Raw genomic sequence first — 25,945 nt, forward strand, 5'->3', positions numbered from 1 at the left:
CAGGGACATCACCAGATGGTCAGAACCAAAATCAGACTCATTATATTCTTTGCGGCCAAAGATGGAGAAGCTCTATACAGTCAGGAAAAACAAGACTGGGAGCTGGCTCAGATCATGAACTCCTTATTGCCAAATTCAGACTTAAATTGAAGAAAGTGGGGAAAACCACTAGATCACTCAGGTATGACATAAATCAAATCCCTTATGATTATACAGTGGAAGTGAGAAATAGATTTAAGGGACTAGATCTGATAAACAGGGTGCCTGATGAACTATGGATGGAGGTTGGTGACACTGTACAGGAGACAGGGATCAAGACCATCCCTAAGAAAAAGAAATGCAAAAAAGCAAAATGGCTATCTGAAGAGGCCTTACAAATAGCTGTGAAAATAAGAGAAGCGAAAGGAAAGATATACCCATTTGAATGCAGAGTTCCAAAGAATAGCAAGGAGAGATGAGAAAGCCTTCCTCAGTGATCAGTGCAAAGAAATAGAGGAAAACAACAGAATGGGAAAGACTAGAGATCTCTTCAAGAAAATGAGAGATACCAAGGGAACATTTCATGCAAAGATGGGCTCAATAAAGGGCAGAAATGGTATGGACCTAACCGAAGATACTAGGAAGAGGTGGCAAGAATACACAGAAGAACTGTACAAAAAGATCTTCATGACCCAGATAATCACGATGGTGTGATCATTCACGTAGAGCCAGACATCCTGGAATGTGAAGTCAACTGGACCTTAGGAAGCATCACTAAGAAAAAAGCTGGTGGAGATGATAGAATTCCAGTTGCGCTATTTCAAATCCTGAAAGATGATGCTGTGAAAGTGCTGCACTCAATATGCCAGCAAATTTGGAAAACTCAGCAGTGGCCACAGGACTGGAAAAGGATAGTTTTCATTCCAATCCCTAAGAAAGGCAATACCAAAGATGCTCAAACTACCACACAATTGCACTCATCTCACACGCTAGCAAAGTAATGCTCAAAATTCTCCAAGCCAGGCTTCAGCAATACTGTGAACCGTGAACTTCCAGATATTCAAGCTGGCTTTAGAAAAGGCAGAGGAACCAGAGATCAAATTGCCAACATCCACTGGATCATGGAAAAAGCAACAGAGTTCCAGAAAAACATCTATTTCTGCTTTATTGACTATGCCAAAGCCTTTGACTGTGTGGATCACAAGAAACTGTGGAAAATTCTGAAAGAGATGGGAATCCCAGACCACCTGACCTAACTAAAAAGCCTCTGGATGAAGGTGAAAGAGGAGAGTGAAAAAGTTAGCTTAAAGCTCAACATTCAGAAAACTAAGATCATGGCATCAGGTCCCATCACTTCATGGAAAATAGATGGGGAAAAAGTGGAAACAGTGAGAGACTTTATTTGGGGGCTCGAAAATCACTGCAGATGGTGACTGCAGCCATGAAATTAAGACACTTACTCCTTGGAAGGAAAGTTATGACCAACCTAGAGAGCATATTCAAAAGCAGAGACATTACTTTGCCAACAATGGTCCGTCTAGTCAAGGCTATGGTTTTTCCAGTAGTCATGTATGGATGTGAGAGCAGGACTATAAAGAAAGCTGAGCACCAAAGAATTGATGCTTTTGAACTGTGGTGTTGGAGAAGACTCTTGAGAGTCCCTTGGACTGCAAGGAGATCCAACCAACCCATCCTAAATGAGATCAATCCTTGGTGTTCATTGGAAGGACTGATGTTGAAACTGAAACTCCAATACTTTGGCCACCTGATGCGAAGAGCTGACTCATCTGAAAAGACCCTGATGCTGGGAAAGATTGAGGGCAGGAGGAAAAGGAGACAACAGAGGATGAGATGGTTGGATGGTATCACCGACCTAATGGAGGTGGGTTTGCATAGACTCCAGCAGTTGGTGATGGACAGGGAGGCCTAGCGTGCTGCACTTCATGGGGTCTCAAAGAGTCAGACACAAGTGAGTGACTGAACTGAACTGAACTGAGCTTTAAGCCAACTTGTTCACTCTCCTCTTTCACTTTCATCAAGAGGCTTTTTAGTTCCTCTTCATTTTCTGCCATAAGGGTGGTGTCCTCTGCATATCTGAGGTTATTGATATTTCTCCCAGCAATCTTGATTCCAGCTTGTGCTACTCCAGCCCAGCATTTCTCATGATGTACTCTGCACAGAAGTTCAATAAGCAGGGTGACAGTATACAGCCTTGACGTACTCCTTTTCCTATTTGGAACCAGTCTGTTGCTTCCATGTCCAGTTCTAACTGTTCCTTCCTGACCTGCATATAGGTTTCTCAAGAGGCAGGTCAGGTGGTCTGGTATTCCCATCTCTTTGGGAATTGGGATTGGAATGAAAACTATCCTTTTCCAGTCCTGTGGCCACTGCTGAGTTTTCCAAATTTGCTGGCATATTGAGTGCAGCACTTTCACAGCATCATCTTTCAGGATTTGAAATAGCACAACTGGAATTCCATCATCTCCACCAGCTTTGTTCTTAGTGATGCTTCCTAAGGTCCAGTTGACTTCACATTCCATGATGTCTGGCTCTAGGTGAGTGATCACACCATCGTGATTATCTGGGTCGTGAAGATCTTTTTTGTACAGTCCTCTGTGTATTCTTGCCACCTCTTCTTAATATAGGTCCATACCATTTCTGTCCTTTATCGAGCCCATCTTTGCATGAAATGTTCCCTTGGTATCTCTCATTTTCTTGAAGAGATCTCTAGTCTTTCCCATTCTGTTGTTTTCCTCTATTTCTTTGCACTGATCACTGAGGAAGGCTTTCTCATCTCTCCTTGCTATTCTTTGGAACTCTGCCTTCAAATGGGTATATCTTTCCTTTTTTCCTTTGCTTTTTGCTTCTCTTCTTTTTACAGCTATTTGTAAGGCCTCCTCAGACAGCCATGGATGGAGGTTTTGTGACATTGTGTAGGAAACAGGGACCAAGACTATCCCAAAGAAAAAGAAATGTTTAACACTAAAGACAATGAAATGGTCTACCGGCTCCAAACACAACATCTCTAATTCAGGCTCTAGATCAGGCAGTCATAAGATCCCCTTCATGAATCACTGCCTTGTTGTGGTGAAGGGGCTTGCATAACTCAATGAAGCTATGAGCCATGCCATGTAAAGCCACCAAAGATGGATGGGTCATAGTCGAAAGTTCTGACAATATGTGATCCACTGGAGGCGGGAACGGCAAACCACCCCAGTATACTTGCTGTGAGAACCTGATAAACTGTATAAAAAAGACAAAAAGATATGACTCCAAAAGATGAGTCCTCTGGGTCAGAAGGTATGCAATATGCTACTAAAGCCCCAGAAAGAATGAAGCAGCTGGGCCAAAGTGGAAATGATGCTCAGCTGTGTCTGGTTATGTCTGGTGATGGAAGTAAAATCTGATGCTGCAAAGAGCAGTATTGCATAGGAACCTAGAATGTTAGGCCTATAAATCAAGGTAAACTGGAAGTGGCCAAGCAGGAAATGGTAAGAATAAACATCAACATCTTAGGAATCAGTGAATTAAAATGGACAGGAACAGGCGAATTTAATTCAGATGACCATTATATCTACTACTATGGGCAAGATTCCCACAGAAGAAATGGAGTAGCCCTCAAAGTCAACAAGAGTCCAAAATGCAGTACTTGGGTGCAACCTCAAAAAATGACAGAATGATCTCGGTTCATTCCCAAGGCAAACCATTCAACCTCACAGCAATTCAGGCCTATGCCTCTACTACCAACGCCGAAGAAGCTGAAGTTGATCAGTTCTATGAAGACCTAGAAGACCTCCTAGAACTAACGCTTAAAAAAGATGTTATAATCATCACTGGGGATTGAAATGCAAAAGTAGGAAGTCAAGAGACACCTGGAGTAACAGGCCAGTTTGGCCTTGGAGTAAAAAATGAAGCAGGGCAAAGGTTAACTGAATTTTGCCAAGAGAATGTACCATTCATAGCAAACACCCTTTTTCAACAACACAAGAGATGACTTTATACATGGACATCACCAAATGGTCAATAGTGAAATCAAACTGATTAAATTCTTTGTAGCCAAAGATGAACAGCTGTACACAGTCAACAAAAACAAGACCTAGAGCTAACTGTGGCTCAGACAGTTTCTCATAGCAAAATTCAGGCTTAAACTAAAACAAAGGGGGGAAACCATTAAGCTAGCCAGGTACGACTTAAATCAAATCCCCTATGATATGCATGGAGGTGATGAACAGATGCAAGGGGTGAGAGCTAGTAAACAGTGTGCCTGAGGAACTATGGACAAAGGTCGGTAATATTATACAGCAGGCAGCAAACAAACCACCCAAAGAAAAAGAAAAGTAAGAAGGAGAAGTGGTTATCCAAGGAGGCGTCACAAATAGTTGAAGAATGAAGAAAAGTGAAAAGCAAGGGAGAAAGGGAAATGTACACCCAACTAAACACTGAGTTCCAGAGAATAGCAAGGGGAGAAAAGAAGGTCTTCTTCAATGAACAGTGCATAAAAATAGAGGAAAACAACAGAAGGGGAAACTGGAAATAGCAAGGGAACATCCCATCCAAAGATGGGTACAATAAAAGACAGAAACAGTAGAGATATAGAAGAAGTAGAAAAGATCAAGAAGAAATGGAAAAAGTACATAGAAGAACTGTACAAAAAAGATCTTAACGATCCAGATAACCACAATGGTGTGGTCAGTCACCCAGAGCCAGACACCTTGGAGCGTGAAGTCAAGCGGACCTTAGGAAGCACTGCTGTCAATAAAGCCAGTGGATGCGATGGAATTCCAGTCCAGTTCAGTTCAGTTCAGTCACTCAGTCGTGTCCAACTCTTTGCGACCCCATGAATCACAGCATGCCAAGCCTCCCTGTCCATCACCAACTCCCAGAGTTCACTCAAACTCATGTCCATCGAGTCGGTGATGCCATCCAGCCATCTCATCCTCTGTCGTCCCCTTCTCCTCCTGCCCCCAATCCCTCCCAGCATCAGGGTCAACTCTTCCCATGAGGTCGCCAAAGTACTGGAGTTTCAGCTTCAGCATCAGTCCTTCCAATGAACACCCCGGACTGATCTCCTTTAGAATGGACTGGTTGGATCTCCTTGCAGTCCAAGGGACTCTCAAGAGTCTTCTCCAACACCAGTAGAGCTATTCAAAATCCCGAAAGATGATGCTATCAAAATGTTGCACTCAATATGTCAGCAAATCTGGAAGACCCGGCAATGGCCACAGGAAAAGGTCAATCCTCATCCCAATTCCCAAGAAGGGTAGTACTAAAGAATGTTCTAACCATCAGACACTTACACTTATCTCCCATGCTAGTAAGGTCATGCTGAAAATCTTGCATTCTAGGCTTCAGCATTAACGTGAACCAAGAACTTCCAGATATTCAAGCTGGGTTTAGAAAAGGCAGAGGAACCAGAGATCAAATTGCCAACATTTGCTGGATCATAGAGAAAGCAAGGTAATTCCAGAAAAACATCTAGTTTCATTAGTTACACTAAAGTTTTTGACCATGTGGATCATAACAAAATGTGAAAGCTCTTAAAGAGATGGGAATACCAGACCACCTTACCTGTTTCCTGGGAAATCTGTATGTGGGTCAGAAGCAACAGTTAGAACCCTGTATGGAACAACTGAGTGGCTCATGATTGAGAAAGGAGTATAACAGGACTGTCTGTTGTCACCCTGTTTATTTAATCTATATGCTGAGCACATCATGAGAAATGCCAGGCTGGATGAGTTACAAGCTGGAATCAAGATTGGCAGGAGAAACATCAACTTCAGATATGCAAATGATACCACTCAAATGGCAGAAAGCAAACAGAAACTAAAGAACTTCCTGCTGAGGGTAAAGGAGGAGAGTGGAAAAGTCTGTTTAAAACTAAATATTTAAAAAGCTACAATTATGGCATCAGGCCCCATTATGTCATGGCAAATAGAAGGGGAAAAGATGGAAGTAGTGAGAGATTTCCTCTTCTTGGGAAAAATCAGTGAGGCTGGTGACTGCAGCCATGAAATCAGAAGACAATTGCTTCTTAGCAGGAAAGCCATGACAAACCTAGACAGTGTGTTTGAAAGCAGAGACATCATTCTGCCGACAAAGGTCCATATAGTCAAAGCTATGGTCTTTCCAGTGGTCATGTATGGTTGTGAGAGCTGGACCATAAAGAAGGCAGAACGCCAAGAATTGATGCCTTTGAACTGTGATGCTGGAGAAGACTCCAGAAAGTCCCTTGGAAAGCAAAGAGATCAAATCAGTCAATCTTAAAAGAAATCAACCCTGAATACTCATTGGAAGGACTAATGCTGAAGCTGAAGCTCCAGTATTTTGATCACCTGACGCAAACAGCTGACTCGTTAGCAAAGTCCCTGATGCTGGACAGATTGAGGGGAGAAAGAAAAGAGGGAATCAGAGGATTAGATGGTTGGATGTCATGACCAATGCAATGGACATGAACTTGGGCAAACTCTGAGAGATGGTGACGGACAGAGAAGGCTGGCAGGCTGCAATCCATAGGGTAGCAAAGAGTCAGACACGACTAGGTGACTGAACAACAACACACACGGTATGCTATAGAAAGGGTGGTTAATGCTATGGAAGACAGCCCTGATAGAGACAACATCATAAAAGCCCAGAAGGATTACAGCATTGAAAAATGCCATCATTATAGGAAAAGATGTCCAAGCCATCAAATCTGAAATAATAAATCCTGCTAGAGAAAACTATGTCCAGATGTTATCCATGACTTCACAGAATTTATGACCGAGTCAATCAGGGAAATTATGAAAGAGATTATAGATACAGGGCAAAAAAAAGATGGGGGGGGTGAAGGGTTTCAAGATATAGATCTTGGAGAAATTCAAGACTGATAAACAGCACACTAGAGGAATTAACAGAAGATGACTTGATGGAGATGAGTATTTCCAAACCAGTTTCAGATGATGAGGAAGATGACATAGAAGAAGCAGTGCCAGAACACAAATTGACGCTGGTTTTAAGACTGCTTTTGACTTCTGTGAGGGACAGGGAGGCCTGGCGCTGCAGTCCATGGGGTAGCAAAGAGTTGAACATGAATTAGTGACTGAACAACAAAGGACTTCTTTTACAACATGGAACCGTCTATGACATGGGTACTGAAACTAAACCAAACAATGAAAGATAGGTTGGTATCATATAGAAACGTTTTTAGAAAAATGAAAAAGCAAAAATGGGAGTCAGAAATGACAGTGTATTTCTGTAAAGTTACACCAAGTACGCCTGCCTCTCTTGCCTCCCCTTTCATGTTCTCCATCTCTCCCACCTCTGCCACCCCTGAGACAGCAACACCAACCTCTCCTCCTCAGCCTACTCAACATGAAGATGACAAGGATGAAGACCGTTATGATGATTCACTTCTACTTAATAATAATCATCATCATGCATACAGTAAATAATCAACATGCACACATTAATAAACTTACCTATTGTATATATGTGTTTTCATGTGACAATCTAGTAACTGTAGAGCTAGAACTGTATGAGATGCTTTTGGGTCATCATCATTAACTACGTATTCGTGTTGAATATCACGTGCACGATCTGTACTGAAGTAGACAGTCTATCCTGAAACAGACATGAGGTGAGTGAAAGTCACTCAGTCATATCTGACTCTTTGCAACCACACGGACTAAACACTCCATGGAATTCTCCAGGCCAGAATACTGGAGTGGGCAGCTGATCCCTTCTCCAAGGGAATCTTTCCAACCCAGGGATCAAACCCAGGTCTCCCACATTTGCAGGTGGATTCTTTACCAGCTGAGCCACCAGGGAAGCCCAAGGTGAATGATATTTAATATAAAATTAATAATGACCTAGTTTTTTGACTGTTTTGTGACTTTGCTTTCAAAGAATTACATTACTATACCATATGTCTCTCTTGTAAATGGAGAAAATGAGTATCAGTCCATTATCACAAGTTAAGTGCTTTTTTTTAATTCAACAATGTTTCCAATACAGTATTATGGAAAGACTGTAATACTTATGCCATAAAAAATTTATAAAAGTGCTATAAATTGAATATTAAGATATGATGCATGCATGATGACTACAGTTAACAATACCATATTGTATTGGGCTTCCCAGGTGGTGCAGTAGTCAAGAATCTGCCTGCCAATTCAGGAGATACAAGAAACATGGGTTCAATCCCTGGGTCTGGAAGATCCCCTGGAGTAGCAAATGGCAACCCACTCCAGTATTCTTGCCTGGGAAATTTCATGGACAGAGGAGCCTAGCAGGCTACAGTCCACAGTGTCGTAAAGAACAGGACAGGACTGAGCACGCATGCAGGAAGAGGAGGAGAATCAATTATGTTTCAATAAAACTGGAAAGAAAAAAAGAACCATAGCTATGAAACCAAACACCCTGGCTGCTTTTCATACTAAAAACATTCCGTAAAACCAGAACTCAAATATGAAATGAAATGAAATAAGGTCTCAAAAAGTCATAAGTAGAAAGAGGATATCACCACTTAAGTTGACTGGATCAAACCTATCCAATCATCTCTGCTTGCTCCTGAAAGCCCACTTAAATGAAGACAGAATAAAAGTGAGTGACAGAAGAGGTGACAGCCAACAGATGTCAAAGGCGAATTTGGAAGATGGAAAATAGATGCACAAGTGATTAAGTGATAGGCTTCAGCTTTCTCAACTTTGCTAAATACTCAAAAAAGGCAGGGCCTAATAGCAAGTTGAATTCATATCCGTAAAAAAAAAAAAAAATCAGAAACTGGAAGCAGCAATTACCCCTGAAGCCAAGCCATGGAGTGGCAGTGAACACAGAACCCTGTTGGAAGCCTCTATAAGCAGCAGTTAGCTCTGTTCTCAGATCTCCTCTGCCAACTCCCTCCCAGACAAAGGGCCCTCTCCATTCTGGAAAAAGAGAGAGTTTATTTGCAAACCAATAAGGCTGATCCAAAAAGGTTCTGAGGTCATGAAAACCTGACCCAACTGAAGGACAGGATAAGACACTTTATTAAAAATTGGAGGAGATTGGGAAATTGTGGGGGATGAGACCTCACAGCTCTGTTTCTCTCTTCAGCTCCCAAAACACTGACTCCTACACTTAAGGTACTGTAAGGACAAGGAATATACTAGAAGGCTCCTTTGTGGGGAAATAACCAGGCCAAGGGGAAAAAGCTACAGACTCCGGCCTTTTAAAGGTTCTCCAATTAAATGGAAGGGCTCCACACACAACAAGAGCTTTCTACCAGCTTTTTAGTGCTTCTTTCTTAAACATGAACACACAGACAAGGATCACCAGACATTTGACGAAAGCTTTTCATGTGAAATTCAGACAAACAGGATCAAACACTCGGAGAAAACAAAGACAATCTAGGGAGGCAGGGGGAGGGGAACCACCTTCAGAACAAGTATGACTATCATCCACAGAGTTAAAATAAGGTATTAGGAACATGAAACAAGAAGAGTCTACTATATAAAAGTATAGTCAAAGAACAAGAAACAATTCTTGGAAATTAAAAAATTTAAAAGCAGAAAGAGAATTTAATAGTAAAGTTGTGATATAAAATTGAAGAAATCTCTTCAAAAACAGAAAAAAAAAAGAGTGGAAAGCAGAAGAAATAAAGGATGTCAATTTATGGCAAACTGACCTATAAATCCAATTCAATTCCAATAAAATTACAACAAGGTTTCTTGGTGGAATATAAATAACATGTCAATTCTCAAACTCACATGGAAGATTAAAAGGCTAAGAATAACTCTCCTCCCCACTCCCTCAGAAAATATATTAAGAATATGCAGAAGGAAGTTTGCTCTATCTGATATCAAGAAATTACTCTAAAGCCATGGCAAATAAAACAATTTAGTATTGATTTAGAAACAGATCAACAGGTAAGTGAAACAGAACAACATGTAAGTGAAAAAGAACAAAGCACCAGGAAACAAACTGTAGATTTTATAAAGGAACTTGATATATGACACAGATGACATTTTAAATCAATAAGTGGTAACAGCATAGACAGGTGAATAACTACTAGAGACGTTTGGTTATCCATATGGAAAAAAATAAAATTAAACCTTCCTTCATGCTCTGTACAGAAAAATATTTTTTCTTTATGACTTTAGGTTATATAAGACATAAAAAAGTACTATCAATAAAAGAAAATACTGATACATTCAACTACATTAAAATTTAAAACTGCACACAATGTAAATTGTTTCCATGTCTCCACAAAGAGGAAAAAGATGTTTGCCATGGGATTTAAGTAACCAAGTTATCAAATGTATTTGAAACTCCTATAAATCAATAAGAATATACAAACAAAAAGGATAAAGGGGAAAAAATAAAATTGCGGTTCACAAAAGAAGAAACATGAATGACCAATAAACATAACATGAGCAATGTCAGGGAAACAGAAATTTAAGCAAGAGAAATTTCACACACATTCTAATGCAAAACAAATTAAATCTGAAAAATAGCAAGGGTTCAAGAGACTTCAAGGGAAGAGAAAGTCTTCTCTCAAATTGATACAACCACTTGGGAGAATAACTTAGCATATATTTTATCTAATAATTGCAAATACACTAAATACATCCCACATAAAAATATTTGATGTTTATGGAAGCACTGCCTGAAATAACTGAAACTTAGAAAGAAATTAAATCTCAATCAACCCTGTAATGGATGATTATGCTATGATAAATCACTAAAGATCAGTTAAATTGAATGAACCAGAGATAGTTTATTAACTAGGCTAAACCTCAAAAACATAAGAGGGGAGAAAAGTTAGACAAAGACTCATACTGCGTGATACTGCATGCATCCCTTTTAAATACACAAAATACTATTAAAAAATACATATATCATCAATGTTTACAGACAGAAAGTTAAACACCAACTTCAGAAGGATAGTTATCTTGTGGGGGTGGGGTGCTAGTGAATGATTCAGTCTTCAGTGATATAAAATGTGTCTGTTATGAATTCTTAGGCAAATATGACAAACACTAAATGATCTAGATGGTAAATGTTGGCAATATTAATGGTATTGATTGGTTATATTGGGTATTAATTAATTATACATTAATCCCTATTAATTTTTATATGTTCAGATACTTGTTATAGGTGTATGGTTTAATCAATATAATCCATGTCTGGGGTGCATTATAATATACAAGAAAATTACAAAAGAACTATAAAATACCTCATGCAGTTATACATCCAAATTAACTCGCCTCCTCCCAAATAAATTTTTTAATTTTTTTGTCACAGAATTTATTTTCTAATCAAACCAAAGATACTTGGATCCCTATAGTGAGTGAGTGTGTGTCTATGTGTGTAAAAAATTAAATCACGTTAGTTCAGTTCAGTCACTCAGTCGTGTCTGACTCTTTGAGATCCCATGGACTGCAGTACCCCAGGCTTCCCTGTCCATCACCAACTCCCACAGCTTGCTCAAACTCATGTCCATCAAGTCGGTGATCCCAACTTAATTAAATCACATTAAGGGTAGAACTGTGTTGTTGGAGAAGACTCTTGAGAATCCCTTTGACTGCAAGGAAATCAAACTAGTCAATAATAAAGGAAATCAGTCCTGAATATTCATTGGAAGGACTGATGCTGAAGCTGAAACTCCAATACTCTGGCCACCTGATGTGAAGAGCTGACTCATTGGAAAAGACCCTGATGCTGGGAAAGACTGAAGGTGGGAGGAGAAGGAGACAACAGAGGATGAGATGGTTGGATGGCATCACCGACGCGATGGACATGATTTTGAGTAGGCTCCAGGAGTTGGTGATGGACAGGGAAGCCTGGCGTGCTACAGTCCATGGGGTTGCAAAGAGTCGGACACGACTGAGCAATTGAACTGACTGACTGAAAGGCAGGGGAAATTGAGTGAGTTTTTTTTTCCACTAGAGGGAGGTGTTGAACTTAAAATATTTTAAACTGGAGTTTGTTTTTGAACTGACATTTAACATCAAAGTAAACCACACTGTGCTGTTAGAAAATAAACTTCCTTTCTTTCCACATCTTCCAGAAACATAGCCCCGAAAGTATAATTCTTTATATGCACTTATATAAACAATATTTCTTGAACTCCAAAATAAGGTTTCAAGCCTGAAGGATTCAAATAGTTAGAACATATCAGAGTTAAAGTACTCCTCCTTCCTAACCTATGAAATAAACAACATAGATATAGTTACAACCTTAGTCCAGTACATGGTTATCTCTTTAAATCCCCAAAGTCAGCACAGTTCAACAATCAAAAACAGTGCTCACTGGTAACTTTATGTAATACCTATCACAATTATAAAACTTGAAGATTCAGCAATTATACTTCTAGGCATTTACACAGGTGAATCACTTGCATGACAGTCCGAAGACACAGGCAAGGATGTTGGTGAATCATTCATTTTAAAGTGAAGCAAAAAATTTTGAAGGAAATAAAATATAGATCAATAAGGAATTTGTTAAACGTATTAGGAACTTCCACATAACAGAAAAGCTCGCAAGCACTACAAGAATAATGCAAGAATTAAAAGATGGACACCAAGTATTACTGAGGCATATTTAAGTAATTATATGTTTATATACCCTTAGATGAGGGGTAGGACTAGAGTGGGCAGAGTAACAGGGCAGACCTCTACTTTCTGTTTTAAAGTTCCCTATATTGGGGGCATTTTTACAATGAGAACAATATATTTTAATTCTATAAACTGACTATTAAGATATGTTTGACCATTGATATAAGATATTGATATATTGCAGAGAAGGCAATGGCACCCCACTCCAGTACTCTTGCTTGGAAAATCCCATGGACGGAGGAGCCTGTTAGGCTGCAATCCATGGGGTCGCTGGGAGTCGAACACGACTGAGCGACTTCACTTTCACTTTTCACTTTCATGCATTGGAGAAGGAAATGGCAACCCACTCCAGTGTTCTTGCCTGGAGAATCCCAGGGACGGGGGAGCCTGGTGGGCTGCCGTCTATGGGATCACACAGAGTCAGACACGACTGAAGTGACTTAGCATAGCATAGCATTGATACATTGATATAAGATATATAAAAGATATGTTTGACTTACATTGATATATGTTTGACTGTTGATAAGATATAATTGACTATTAAGGAATATTTGGAAATAACAGGCAGTACCAGTGCCAGACTCAGTTTCTACATCATTTGCTTACACAGGGCACCAGTGGACGGTTTCCCGGAAACTACAAAGAAAAGCTCCTTGCTACCCAAATCATTTAAGACAAAATTCTGAAATACTTCCTTTCCATGCAACAAACTCCAAGTTGTCCCTGGATCACAGCTGCGCTTACCCGGTCGATCACTGACATGCTGTATACCCCATCCCTAACTGCTGTCTTAGCACATATCCCACTGACAGATGCCGAATCTGATCCCACACCTAGTCTGACATCTTCCTTTACCACCACCCCCAGCTCTTCCTCTTCCGCCTTCAGTCTGTGGTATTATTTTCAGTGAACGTTTTCCACGCTCCTCTGCCATCACAAGCTCTCACCTCACTTGATCACTAGATATATAAATCAAATTTAGCCAGTGAATGAGGAAAGGGTCACTTTATTCCCTGGCTTAGTTACAGAATTTTGGAAATAAAATAAATATGAAAACATACATTCATCTTCTAAATGCTTTTAATTCTACTGATGAGTTATACATTGAAGTAAACTATAAAAATGACAAAGGAAAGAACATGGCAATTTACCACTGCATGTCCCACACTGCCTACAGTAGTAAAGCTCATGGCTAATAAGCATCCTCAAAGTTTTCACTGCTATTGCAGAAACAAACACATAAATAATTTAAATAAATAGAAGCAAAACATAAAATAACATTTTCCCAAGATCAACACATATACGTCATTCTAAAATTACTATGGCTTTGCTTTGAAATTTCAAAGAATGCCAAGAGAAGCATGGAATTTTTATGTTTATCAAAAGAGGACATGCATTAAAAAAAATGAAAAACGCTTTTTTAAAACGAGATAACTCCATTAAGAATCCCCATTAATATTCCAGAGAAGTACACCTCTATTTATCACTTCAATACTGGGTAAGAAAGGAGACATGGCATAAAATTAAGATTTTCCTTTTATACAAGCCTGAATTCTAAAGCCCAGATGAGAGAAATATTGTACCAGCTTTGTCTGTTTAAGATGGGGCTTCACTGAGGTTTTTTTTTAAACTTATTTTAAAAACTGAATTCCCTTGGAGAGTTACACAAAAGAACACTATGTGATACTAACGCCTAATTATAGGATGAAACCTAAACCCATCAACAGCCAATAGAGAGAGGAGAGAGGAGAGAATTTTCATCTAGCCCTCAAGTTGTTTAAAAAAAAAAAAGACTTTTTTAAAATCTAAAAGGTTTCTAAGCTTGCTTTATAAAAGGAAAAGCAGTTTTCTTTTGTTAAAATAAAAAGGCCAAGGAATTAAGAGACAGAGTTCTGAACATTTCAGTTATGGAATACAATAAAATCTATCTCACAGGTGGTAGTAACCTAAGGAATATATTCCTATTCTTCCCACGCATAATAATTAAAGACTGACAAAGAATTCCAAATTCCCTTAATACTTCATAATATAAAGTCTGATTTAACCATATACATTTCATGTGAGGTTTAGACAATTGATCAGGAAACTGTATTAAAATCATATCATCTACACATTTAAATATAGGTCTCTGCAATATATTTTATAAATTTGGGGCTTCTGACTGGTAGTAGTGGAAATTTCTGAGTATTCAAAAATAAGGAGGTTATTTTCATTTACTTATGTGTACTTGTTTGTTTTAGGTAACCATGAAGACAATTATCAATAACAGCTCAAATGCCCTCTGCTCTGTGATAAATTTCCCCAAACTCCCAGGCAATTCATTTCTCTTTTATGACCCCATAGCATTTTCTTTAAAATTGTATTGTATTACAATATTTTCTCTTCTCTTTGCACGCCTCTCCATGTTGAAAGATCTTTTAGGAAAGAAATCATATTTTAATCAATTTTATATCCTCAGGACCCACAGCAGGAACTCAGCAAGTACTTAGGGAATGAATAAAGGAACAAGTGACTGACTGAATGAGAGGACTAACTAACTATAAAATTACAAGCAGACTCTAAAAATACCAAGAGGTCTAAAGAGTAACTATCTTTACGGATTTCACAAAGGGAGTGACTGGGAAGAAAAGCATTGCCCAAGGAACAAAGGTTTGGGAAATATGTGATACTGTGGGTATTCTCAACACTTACATATGCAACAAATTCAGTACTTCCACTGTTTACTACCAGATTTCACTCTTAAAGAAATAGGTGCCATCTATTCTCTGCAGGTTTAGGGCCACCTTTGTCTTATAAAACTGTTCCTAACACAAAAAGCAACTGTAAAATTTATTTTAGGTGAACATTTTTCATTCTGTAAAGAACACATACCTTTGACATCTATATAAAGACTACATTTCAATGTCATTTTGTGTAGAAAAACTGTCTTATCACAAATTAATAGAAGAAATGATGGAAATTTATTTGAAATTTTAATTTAGTTGATTAGTGAATGAACAGTTTTAATTTCTCCTAACTCTCCTTCAAAGTAATTTATAGAATGTCCTAAAGATATGCAATATACACAGAAGTAAGAATCTGGAGACTCATAATCTTTTCCCACACTAATTGCTCAGTCAGTCTATGATATGACTAAATCACAAACTGCAGTCTGCTCATCTATAACAGAAATTATTAGATAAAATCAGTGATTTTCAAATTGCACTGTGTGTTGGAAGGGAAAGGGTTAAAAGAACATGATTAAGAATTTGCACTTCTTAAAGAGAGTTCAAAAGAGAGTATTACTATACTATATGATTTGTAAGCATCTTTTAATATCCAAAATCTAATTATTCTATTTCTTTATGTTATTAAAGACTGCTAATAGTCTCCCATTTTAAACTGGAAAACCAAATGCCAAGTGTATATATGTCCTTTAAAAATCAAATAATTTATGCAATGGAAGCCACCTGACTCTAATTCTAATAGTATCTTTTTGAACCAGTTGCCCATATTGTCATGTAACTACAAATGAAACATGGCTTTCTACGAATTATTTTCTCCTTGAGTAGGCAAGTCAATTATCTCACTAATGTAAATTTTAATATCATAAGCATTAAAAAGACATATTGAAGGATCTGAATTATTATTTTTAAATACCTGTACTATAAATCGTAACTCTCTTCTCTCTGCTTCCCATTGTTCTGCTTGTAATCTAAGCTCCTCCAATGCTGTCTCTCTAATATGAGACTCCATCTCATTCTTCTCCTCCTGATGTTTCTCCAACGCTTCCTTTACATGAATAAAATCTTGCTTTACTAGTTGATCAATAAAAGTTATCTTTCTTCCTTCATCCGCAATTTAAACATACAAAGGGCTTTCCTTACCCATAGACTGTTAAAACTCACTATAATTCATGTTAAAAGAATTAATAGAATGATTATATTTTGACAATCAGAATAATATCTAAATAAGAAGCTATGATTACCCATTTAATTCAAGCAACATTTCATATATGTAATCCATATAATGATAGATACAGGCATATATAGATACAGATATTGATAGATACAGGTAGATATAGATACAGTATTGATAGATACAGATAGATATAAATACAGATGTTAAATATAGATATTTAAACCAATCTTTCCAAAAAACTTAGCTGCAGGGGACTGAACAAAATGCATCCTTATAAAAAGACAAAAACAAAGTAGACTGTCGGGCATATAAGTAATCTATACATAAATCTCTATGTCAAGGAGATAATATGGAAAGCTCTAATTACCTATGAATATCAAATATTTGAAAAATGAAATAAAACATTTTTAGGTCTGGACTATTAACTAATTTCTTGTTCTACAGATAAGCAGCATTTGCAAGATGCTTTTCTTCAGGGATTTTCTTAGCTGCACTACATTTACAGGATCTAATTTGGTTCAAAACATTAGAAGTATAAAATGCAGGTTTCCTGAGAAGCCCAAGTTTCTAAACTGTAGGGTTTAAAACTCAATCTGCATTAACACAAGGAGAAAGATTCTGTGGTTTACGTGAGAGAGAGGGAAAACCTCCCTTGTCCTTATGAACTGTAGCATGGATCTGCAAAGTAAAGACTGCCCTCCCAACACTACTGGAAAGCCAACAGGGAGAACCGTGAGGCCTTTTCCCCTTAGGGGAAAACAGTGACTCCTCTTTATTCCCAAAGGTCTCCATGCAGATTAGTTCAAAGCCAATCGTGTAAAATCAAAGTTCTCCTACCAAACAGATGATCAAGATCACATCAAGATCCCTAAGAGATCTGAGATGCAGGCTGACTGACTATAAGGAATGCTGCCACCTTTACTCTTCTTTCCCATAATTCTAAGACATTTTACGTGGGGCAGTTTATACAGAGCAGCCCCGGGACTCGTACTTCCAGTTGTCACTAAACTCCCCTCATTCAAATACTAATGCAACCCTTGTCTATGTCTGGCACCGTTCCAGGGTCTAAGACTATTACAGTAAATAGAAGAGACAACTGTGACTGTTAGCAAGCAGGAAATCAAAAGCAGACATGCTGACAATGGAAGGGAACCATTGTGCTAGAACTTTTACATTTGGCAAATGCATTTGTAAAATTATTTTTAGTGAATATTTATTTCCAGTATTCTGAAAAGTCATTTACACCCTTGGTAAATAGAATGCATTTTTACCACATTTTTTTTTAATTGAAATTGGTACTTGAAAAAAAATGGCAAACAATTCAAAAATCTATTTTTTAGGTGAGTGGCAACTTCAACTTTAAACCACGCTTTTACTTTAGAAACTAAAAAAGAACAAAAAAATGGGAGGATAAATAGCTCACAATAATTTCAGTAAAAGGCCATATATTTCACCTACCACGCCATATACAATGTACTCTACATATATAATGAAGTTTATATCAGATGTATAAAAATTTTTCTGTATTTATTGTATATTCAGGTCAAAATCTAGGGCCCACATTTCTAAAATTCCAACTTTTCATGCTGCTAGACCAAAAGGATTGTGGGTTCTTATCTTCTTAAAATATTCCCACATAAGTAGGTTTTTTAAAAATTTTGATCAGAGAACTCAAACTGTTTTTCACAAAAGAAACAGTATATATACTCACATATTGCTAAAGCATATTACAAAACAGACCTGCAAATATGACCCTAAAAAAAAAGAAGAAAGGGAGAGAGGAAAGGAGTTGGGAGGAGTGAAGAGGAAATCAGATTTGCTTGCTTTCTGGCATTTTCCTTTCCAAAGATAACTTCAAATAATGTATAATACATATAAGTTGTATCCGAGTCTTGCAACCCCATGGACTGTAGCCTGCCAGGCTCCTCTGTCAATGGGATTCTCCAAGCAAGAATACTGAAGTAGGTTGCCATTTCCTTCTCCAGGGGATCTTCCTGACCCAGGAATCAAACCCAGGTCTCCTGCATTGCAGACACATTCTTTACTGACTGAGTTACAAGGAAAGCCCATAATACATATCAATGAATATTAAATACAGAAAAATTCCTTCATGAAATATTTACCTGTAGAGTTTCCTCTAGTCTGCTTTTTTCTTTCGTAAGTAAATCATATTCCTGATGGCAATTTTGAATTATATTGTCCCTTTCTTCCAAATCATGTTCATATCTTCTGCACTCTTCTTTCCATTTCTGCTGGGAAATCTGAAATGCTTTCTCGATCTCATTTGCCTTTCCCTGTAGTTCTACATTCTGAGCTATTAAAAATATAAAAGAATAACGAGTATATTTACAACCACAAGTTAAAACATAGGAGCTCAAAAACCTAGGCACTAGAGCTGATTTCATTTACAATGTCATCTTAAAACAAAACATTTAACCACTTCATACCAGTCAACACTGAAAAGTTCCTGTCCCAGAACCTATCTATTTTATAATTTCTCAATCTCTTCTTCCCCTCCAGACAGAGGTGATTTTGCCATGAATTGGTTATGACATATTTATTCCTAGAGCACATCCAAGTTTAGGGGCACCAGCTGCAACTCAAATGTTTTTTCTCCTATTCAAGAAAATAAATGTGTTTTTGTTTTTTTTTTAAAGACAGTTAAAAAAAAAAAACTGGATACTCTTTTTTAAAAGATTTGATAGATTACAAATTTTGATTTTTGACTTGGCAAACAATACTTGTGGCACATCTCATACTTAAGACCATCACAAAATTGAGGTTGTGAACCTTAAAACTAGAACTCTTTGCTCCCCTAAAGTTAGGATCAACCTCCCATCCTAGTATTAACTCAACAATAACTATCCCTTCCGAACTCACTATGACTGCTATTCTGTTTCAGCAGCTAGAAAAGAAGTAATGAAAGGCTTCCAGGTCTGTCTTCACCTACCACCTGATTAAACCTCTCTGACTCTCTAACACTCAGTGGGAATAAAGTACCTCCTAGTTAAGTTTCTGTAAAGATAACATGGGAATACCGGTGATGGACAGGGACGCCTGGCGTGCTGCAGTCCATGGGGTCGCAAAGAGTGGGACACAACTGAGCAACTGAACTGAACTGTACTTGTTAAACAAACCACAAAAAAAAAACACACAAAAAAAACCACTACTTGTAGTATTATTTCTAATTATATTTGTGTTTTAAATGGATCATGTATTCAAAGGGTTCAAAATACACAAGTTATTTAAAAGATACAAAAAGTCTCCCTCCCATTCAGTTACAAGATAATATTGTATCGTTTAGCATCCTGTATTGCCTGGAAAATCCCATGGACGGAGGAGCCTGATAGGCTGCAGTCCATGGGGTCACTAAGAGTCGGACACGACTGAGCGACTTCACTTTCACTTTTCACTTTCATGCACTGGAGAAGGAAATGGCAGCCCACTCCAGTGTTCTTGCCTGGAGAATCCCAGGGACGGGGGAGCCTGGTGGGCTGTCATCTCCGGGGTCGCACAGAGTCGGACATGACTGAAGCGACTTAGCAGCAGCAGCAGCATCCTGTATTGCAAGTAAATTTAAGGCCATTTTTATTCCTGTTCCTTTGCAAATGGCTTATTTTTCTTTCCTTTTCTTTTCTCTCTGAAAGCTTTAGGATCTTTACTTTGTCTCTGTTTTCTGGAATTTCATAATGCTGTGCCTTCACGTGTCTTGCCTGGACAATCCCAGGGACAGAGGAGCCTGGTGGGCTGCCGTCTATGGGGTCACACAGAGTCGGACACGACTGACGCGACTTAGCAGTAGCAGTAGCAGCATGACTTCACGTGGGTCTATTTTCTTCCACTGTGGTAAATATTCCGTGGGCCCTTTCAATCTGGCAACTCATATCTTTCAGTTCTGAGGTGTTTTCTTTTTAAGTAATTCCATTGATCATTTATTTCTTTCTGCTTTCTCTCTTATCTCTTTCAAGATCATCCACTATTCAGATTGGTCCTCAAAGTTTCCTGCCTTTTCTCTTTTATCTTTCTACCTTTGTCTCTAATTTGGGGAAATTTTTCCCACCTTCATCTTCCAGTGCTTTTGTTGCCATTTTTCATTTCTGACTTCATATTTTTAATTTCTAAGAGGCTTTTATTTTCTTTATATCCCCCAGTTCTTATACCTTGGACGGACCATATTCTTTTTCAGCTGTGAGGGTATTAATAATGCTTATTTGTTAAATCTGCTCCTGGCCGAGTCTTTGATTCTTTCAGATTAATTCTTTTCACTCCGTTTTAGAGGATTTCCCCAAGTATCTGCTAATTCTTGGTTATCTGTTCCCAATTAAGCATAACTATAAGGGCGGCACATCTTTTATACACTCACATAACTGCTACCCAGATTCCGAGCTTGAGGACAGAAGTTGATAACCGTGGTCTGATAAATGTGGGAAGGAAACTCCCTATCTCACTATCATTAGGTTTTTCTCTTAGCTTGGTCAGATGACCCATGGAAGGGTCTTCCAAGTTCCCACACGGAGTGTAGTAATCTCAAGGCTCACTTTTGGGAAAGTCAATAGAAAAAAGAATCTAGAAGCAATAGACCCTCAGTATTCAGTAGTAGTATGTTATCTTCTTGGTTTTGCCAGTCTGGAAACCCTGTATTTTATCTTCTCCAGATATTAAGCCCCCAATTTACACTAGGAAGTGGGAGCAATCCCAGAACAGCAGGCTCTTGGGAAGGGCATCTAAGAACATATGTGGTTCTAGAGCAAACAGCTATTAACTAACCTCCTTTATTTTACTGGGGCTTAGGATTCTGACATCTTAAGTCTGCTAAGTCAGTTATCCCTCATCCATTTGTTTTCCAACTTCCAATATTTTCTCTCTTGTCTTGTCTCCTCTCTCAATCATTATGAGTTTATCTCTTTTAAAATCCCATAAATTCATTAGGTTTTTTCCTACTCTACCCTCAATATTTTATCACAACAATTTTCAAAAATAAGGTTTAGAGTAACAGAGTATTGTACAATGAACACCTATGAACTTCAGACTAGATTCTATGCTTAACATTTTGCCATATGTATATTCTTTACACATTCATCCATACATCTATCCACACATGCATTCATTTTCTCCATGCATCAAACCATTATGATATTTGTTCTTATACATTTCAAAACAAGGTGCAAATAAAAGTAAATTCCAATCCTGAATAACTGAGCATTCATATCAATAATTAAAATTAAAATATATAATTCAATTATTTTGCGGGTAAAATTTACATATAGTGAAATTGATTAATCTTAAGTGTACCATTCAAAGAGATTTGATAAGTGCATACACTAATGTAGCCCAAACCCTTATCAAAATAAAGAACATTTCCTTCAATCTGACAATTTCCCCCTACCTTTTTTGAGTCAGTCCCCCCCACCAACCCATCCTAGAGGTAACCATTGTTCTGATTTTTTTCAGCAACAAATAGTTTTTTCTGTCCTAGAATTTTATATAATGGGATCATACAAGAAGTCATCTTCTGTGTAAAATTTCACTCAGCATAATATTCTTGAGGTTCATTCATGTTACTGAATGTATCAGGAGTTAGTTCATTTTTATTGCTGAGTAGTATTTTATCCAATGAATATACAAAAATGTTTTCTTCTTTTGTTAATGGACATTTAAGGTTTTTTTCCAATTTGGGGCTGTCATAAATAGAGATGCTATGAAATTCTTATACAAGTCTTTTGTGGACAAATGTTTCTCAGAGAAAATACCAAAGAGTGAAATTTCTGGGTCATTGGAGAAAATAATATGCTTATTTTAAAAGAAATTGCCAAGTTTTTTTCTAAAGTAGTTGTACCATTTCACTTTCTCACTAACAAAATATAAGAAAGAGTTCCAGTTGCTCTATATCTGAACATATTTGGTATCAACAGTCATTTCTGAAGCCATCTGATGTCTATGCAGTGACAGTCAGTGTGATTTTAATATGCATTTCCCTGATGACAAGTGAGGGGAAGCATTTTTCATGTGATTACTAGAATTCTTCTATCTTCCTCTGCAAAATGTCTGTTGAAATCACCTGACTTTGGGCAAGTAACTTTCCATCTTTCCTGGACTTCAATTTCTTCATAATTAAATAGAAGTCATTAACTTGTGTATCTGGTGCCTTTCAAGTCTTATAATCCTAAGTGTCAGACAGTAGTGTAGTAATTAAATGTCAAAGGTAATCAAAACTATCTTTGACCAATGGCCAGACCAAGACTAAGAATTGTAAGCTTTATAATACTATAACTTTGACATTTGTTGAGTCCATGCAATTAACAAAGCACTTTTGTTTTCTCATTTCATTTTTAAAACAGTTTAGTTTCAAGTATCAGTATGAGGCAGAATCAGGACCTAAATCTAAATCTTCTGAATTCATGTTCAGTGTTCTCTTCATTAAAATTAACTGAGTACAAGAATGTTCAGGGAAACACTATTCTTAATAACCAAAAACTAAACACTACCCACTACCACTGTCAACAAAAATGGATGAATATAAGTGTGGTATGTTCACACTATATAGTATTAAACATCAATATTAAGTTCATATGACAATAGGGATGAATTCATGAACACAGTGTCGAGGGAAAGCAGCCAGACACAAAAGAGTACATCTTACATGATTCCTTTCATATAAAGTACAAAAAGGAGGCAAAATAAATTAATGTCCTGCTATTAAAAATCAGGATAGCAGTCATCTATGTGGAAGACTTTGATAATTTTCCATTTCATGACCCAGGTGCTGGTTATAAGTCATACACATAGCTAGGCACATTTCTTTACATATATTATACTCTGTGGTTCCTATACCTGGCTAATCAACAAATCAGCTGCAATGCTTCTTGAACATATAGATTCTCTGAGGCTAGAGATTCTGTTTCAGATTATATGGGACAGGAAGCCCATAATTCTTTTTTAAATCTCTATTTGATTCTACTGATTATTCATGGAACAAGTGCTCTACAAAGCGATTAACAGAATTTTGAACCTCTTTCTATACATATACAAAAACATTAATGTCAAGTAAATGAATGTTCACATAATTGCCAGAAAGCATACACACAACAGCAAAGTCTGTCTATCCAAAGCCAGTCATACCTCTGCTCTTATACGGAATCCATACACAACAGGGAGCAATGATATACAATGACATTACAACCCTAAACATGGAAAGAAACAGAAGTAGTTTTACCACAGAGTTTTTCCTGTATCCTGTGTGCCTCAGCTAGCCTTTCTTCAGCAGCCCGTCTTCCGAGTCCAGCTTCCTTTCTAGCAACAGCCAGGTCGTACTCCAGACTTTGTCGCAACGCCTCTCCTTTTTCAACCTCGGATCGTAGCTTGGCAATCTGGCTCTCATAGCTTGCCAGCTAAAAGCAGATTTCTGATATCATGAACCAATATTAAAACATGTCTCCAAGATTATGAGACCGTGTACTCAAACACTTAAATTAACACAGAAATTTGTTTCTGTAATATTTATAAGACAAGAATTTACACAATGTTACTTCCTAAAAGACTGGAAAAGAAGCACTAACCTGACTACCAAATAACACTGATTAATTTTCTTATTCTACAGAATCCACTAGAGAACAAAAATTAAAATGAAAAAAATTCTTATATGAACTTCTTATCCAAAATAAAGAGAAGTTAAAAGGTTTTAATCAGACATAGTCATATGTAAAAAAGGCATGACATATAGTAAGCATTTAAAAATTCATTCTCTCCTTCCTTTCTAATCCATAATTGAAACCAAGAAGCTAAATATTTTATAAATATTTACTCAATAAATATTGATAAATATCATCTATATTATTTCTCTTGATTATGATTTACTGATAGAGCATAAAGTAATAAAAGTACCAATTCTGCAGGTGTTTTAATAAACAAATATCTAATTTATCTACTATTTGCCAGAGTTTGAACCAGATGATTTATAAAGTCCCTTCCCACTCTTAAATTCTGTGATCTAAACAAAGATTCATTAAATGATATTAAATACTTGCTATATCTCAAGTACAGTGAAAGTATAAAAACAAACATTACAGAGCTCTTGATCACAAGTAATGAAATACTATAGAAAAGCATAAGGGATTAGTTTTACAAAAGAGGTAAAAATATTATGATACTTCAAAGAAAATCAAAATTACTTATTGCTGGAGGGAGAGAAAGAGATGGCGGATGAGAGAGAATGCTATCATAAAGGAAAGCACAGAGCTACTACATCAGGCTAGAAATAATGGTTCAATTACTAAGAAAGAAGAAAAGACAAAAAGAATTTCTAAAGGGCAACATCAGAAATTACCGTTAAGTAGCTGTATAGATATGTTAATATGTAGAACACAGAAGGAGTTACATTCTTTCTAGCATATCAAAAATAATTTTCATTTAAAAAATGTTATAAAAATAACTTCAGCACACTTACACTCACAAAATAAGAATCTACAATTATCTTTTAATATAGTAAGTTAATGAAAAAAATAAAACCTTAATTACACATTCAAGATAACTCCATTAATTTCAGAATCACTCCATCCCTCAGGAATAAAGCTGTTAACATCTGGGCATTCCCAGTTATGCCAGTCATTTACCTGTTTGTGCTCAGACCCACTCCACCCCCTATCCTTCTCCGCACTGCTCTGTATTCCAGGAACTACACGTGCCACGATGACTTGACCATGGCTTCTCAAGAGTCTGAGTCAATAAGAGGCACTGTGCTGTACCTAAGGACAGGAAAGGAGAAGCCAGGGTATTTGTCCCTCTCTCAATCTACCCTGAGTAGCATCTCTTCCTTGTGCTTGCAAATACTTCTGGATAGGCCCTCCATCCATGGCCCTAATTTTTTCAACCTTAGGAGTAGAAGTGGCTTCCTAATGTTACTACCCTCTGGGTCACCTTAACATCCCCCATTTGTCTTTTTACCTCTTCTGGTACTTGTGTAATCAATTCCATTTGGACATCAAGTAGCATTACTCTTAATACCAGAAATAGTTTCAAGATGGGTTCTCTGTTCTGTGAGCTTGGGTTGTTTTTTTTTAATTTTTAAATTCTGCCTGTAAATGATATTGAGCTTCCCAGGTGGCTCTAGTGGTAAAGAATATGCCTGCCGATGCAGGAGACTCAGGAGATGCAGGTTCAATCCTTGGGTTGGGAAGATCCCCTGGAGGAGGAAATGGCAGCTCACTCCAGTATTCTTGCCTAGAGAATCTCATGGATAGAGGAGCTTGGCAGCATACAGTCCATAGGGTTACAAAGAGTCAGACACGACTGAAGCGACCTAGCATGTACGCATAAATGATATCATTCAGTATTTGCCTTTCTCTGTCTGACTTATTTCACTTACCATAATGCCCCCAAGGTCCATCTATGTTGTCACAAATGGCAAGAGGCACTCTTTTTATGGCTGAGTAATATTCCATTAAATATACGTATTGTGTGTGTGTATATACAAACATTTTCTTTATCCATTCAGC

General features: G+C 37.6%; 1 protein-coding gene across 16 annotated transcripts in view; it reads right to left on the minus strand.

The window, feature by feature from the left end:
- The window catches only part of CCDC171 (coiled-coil domain containing 171), a 338,655-nt gene that overhangs the window by 290,853 nt on the left and 21,857 nt on the right, over window positions 1–25,945 (minus strand). For 14 of the 16 annotated variants that reach the window (XM_044939834.2, XM_044939830.2, XM_044939831.2 and 11 more), the window contains 3 exons: window positions 23,668–23,842; window positions 18,578–18,768; window positions 16,194–16,325 (listed from right to left, as the gene is read on the minus strand). In XM_044939834.2, the coding sequence (XP_044795769.2) occupies window positions 16,194–16,325; window positions 18,578–18,768; window positions 23,668–23,842 (498 nt within the window). Of the gene's footprint in view, window positions 1–7,436; window positions 7,573–16,193; window positions 16,326–18,577; window positions 18,769–23,667; window positions 23,843–25,945 lie in introns of those variants that run through there. The other 2 variants (XM_044939835.2, XM_025281495.3) reach the window with 2 other exon arrangements.

The sequence above is a fragment of the Bubalus bubalis genome, chromosome 3 (genome assembly GCF_019923935.1).
Source record: "Bubalus bubalis isolate 160015118507 breed Murrah chromosome 3, NDDB_SH_1, whole genome shotgun sequence".
Taxonomy (NCBI): Eukaryota; Metazoa; Chordata; class Mammalia; order Artiodactyla; family Bovidae; genus Bubalus; species Bubalus bubalis.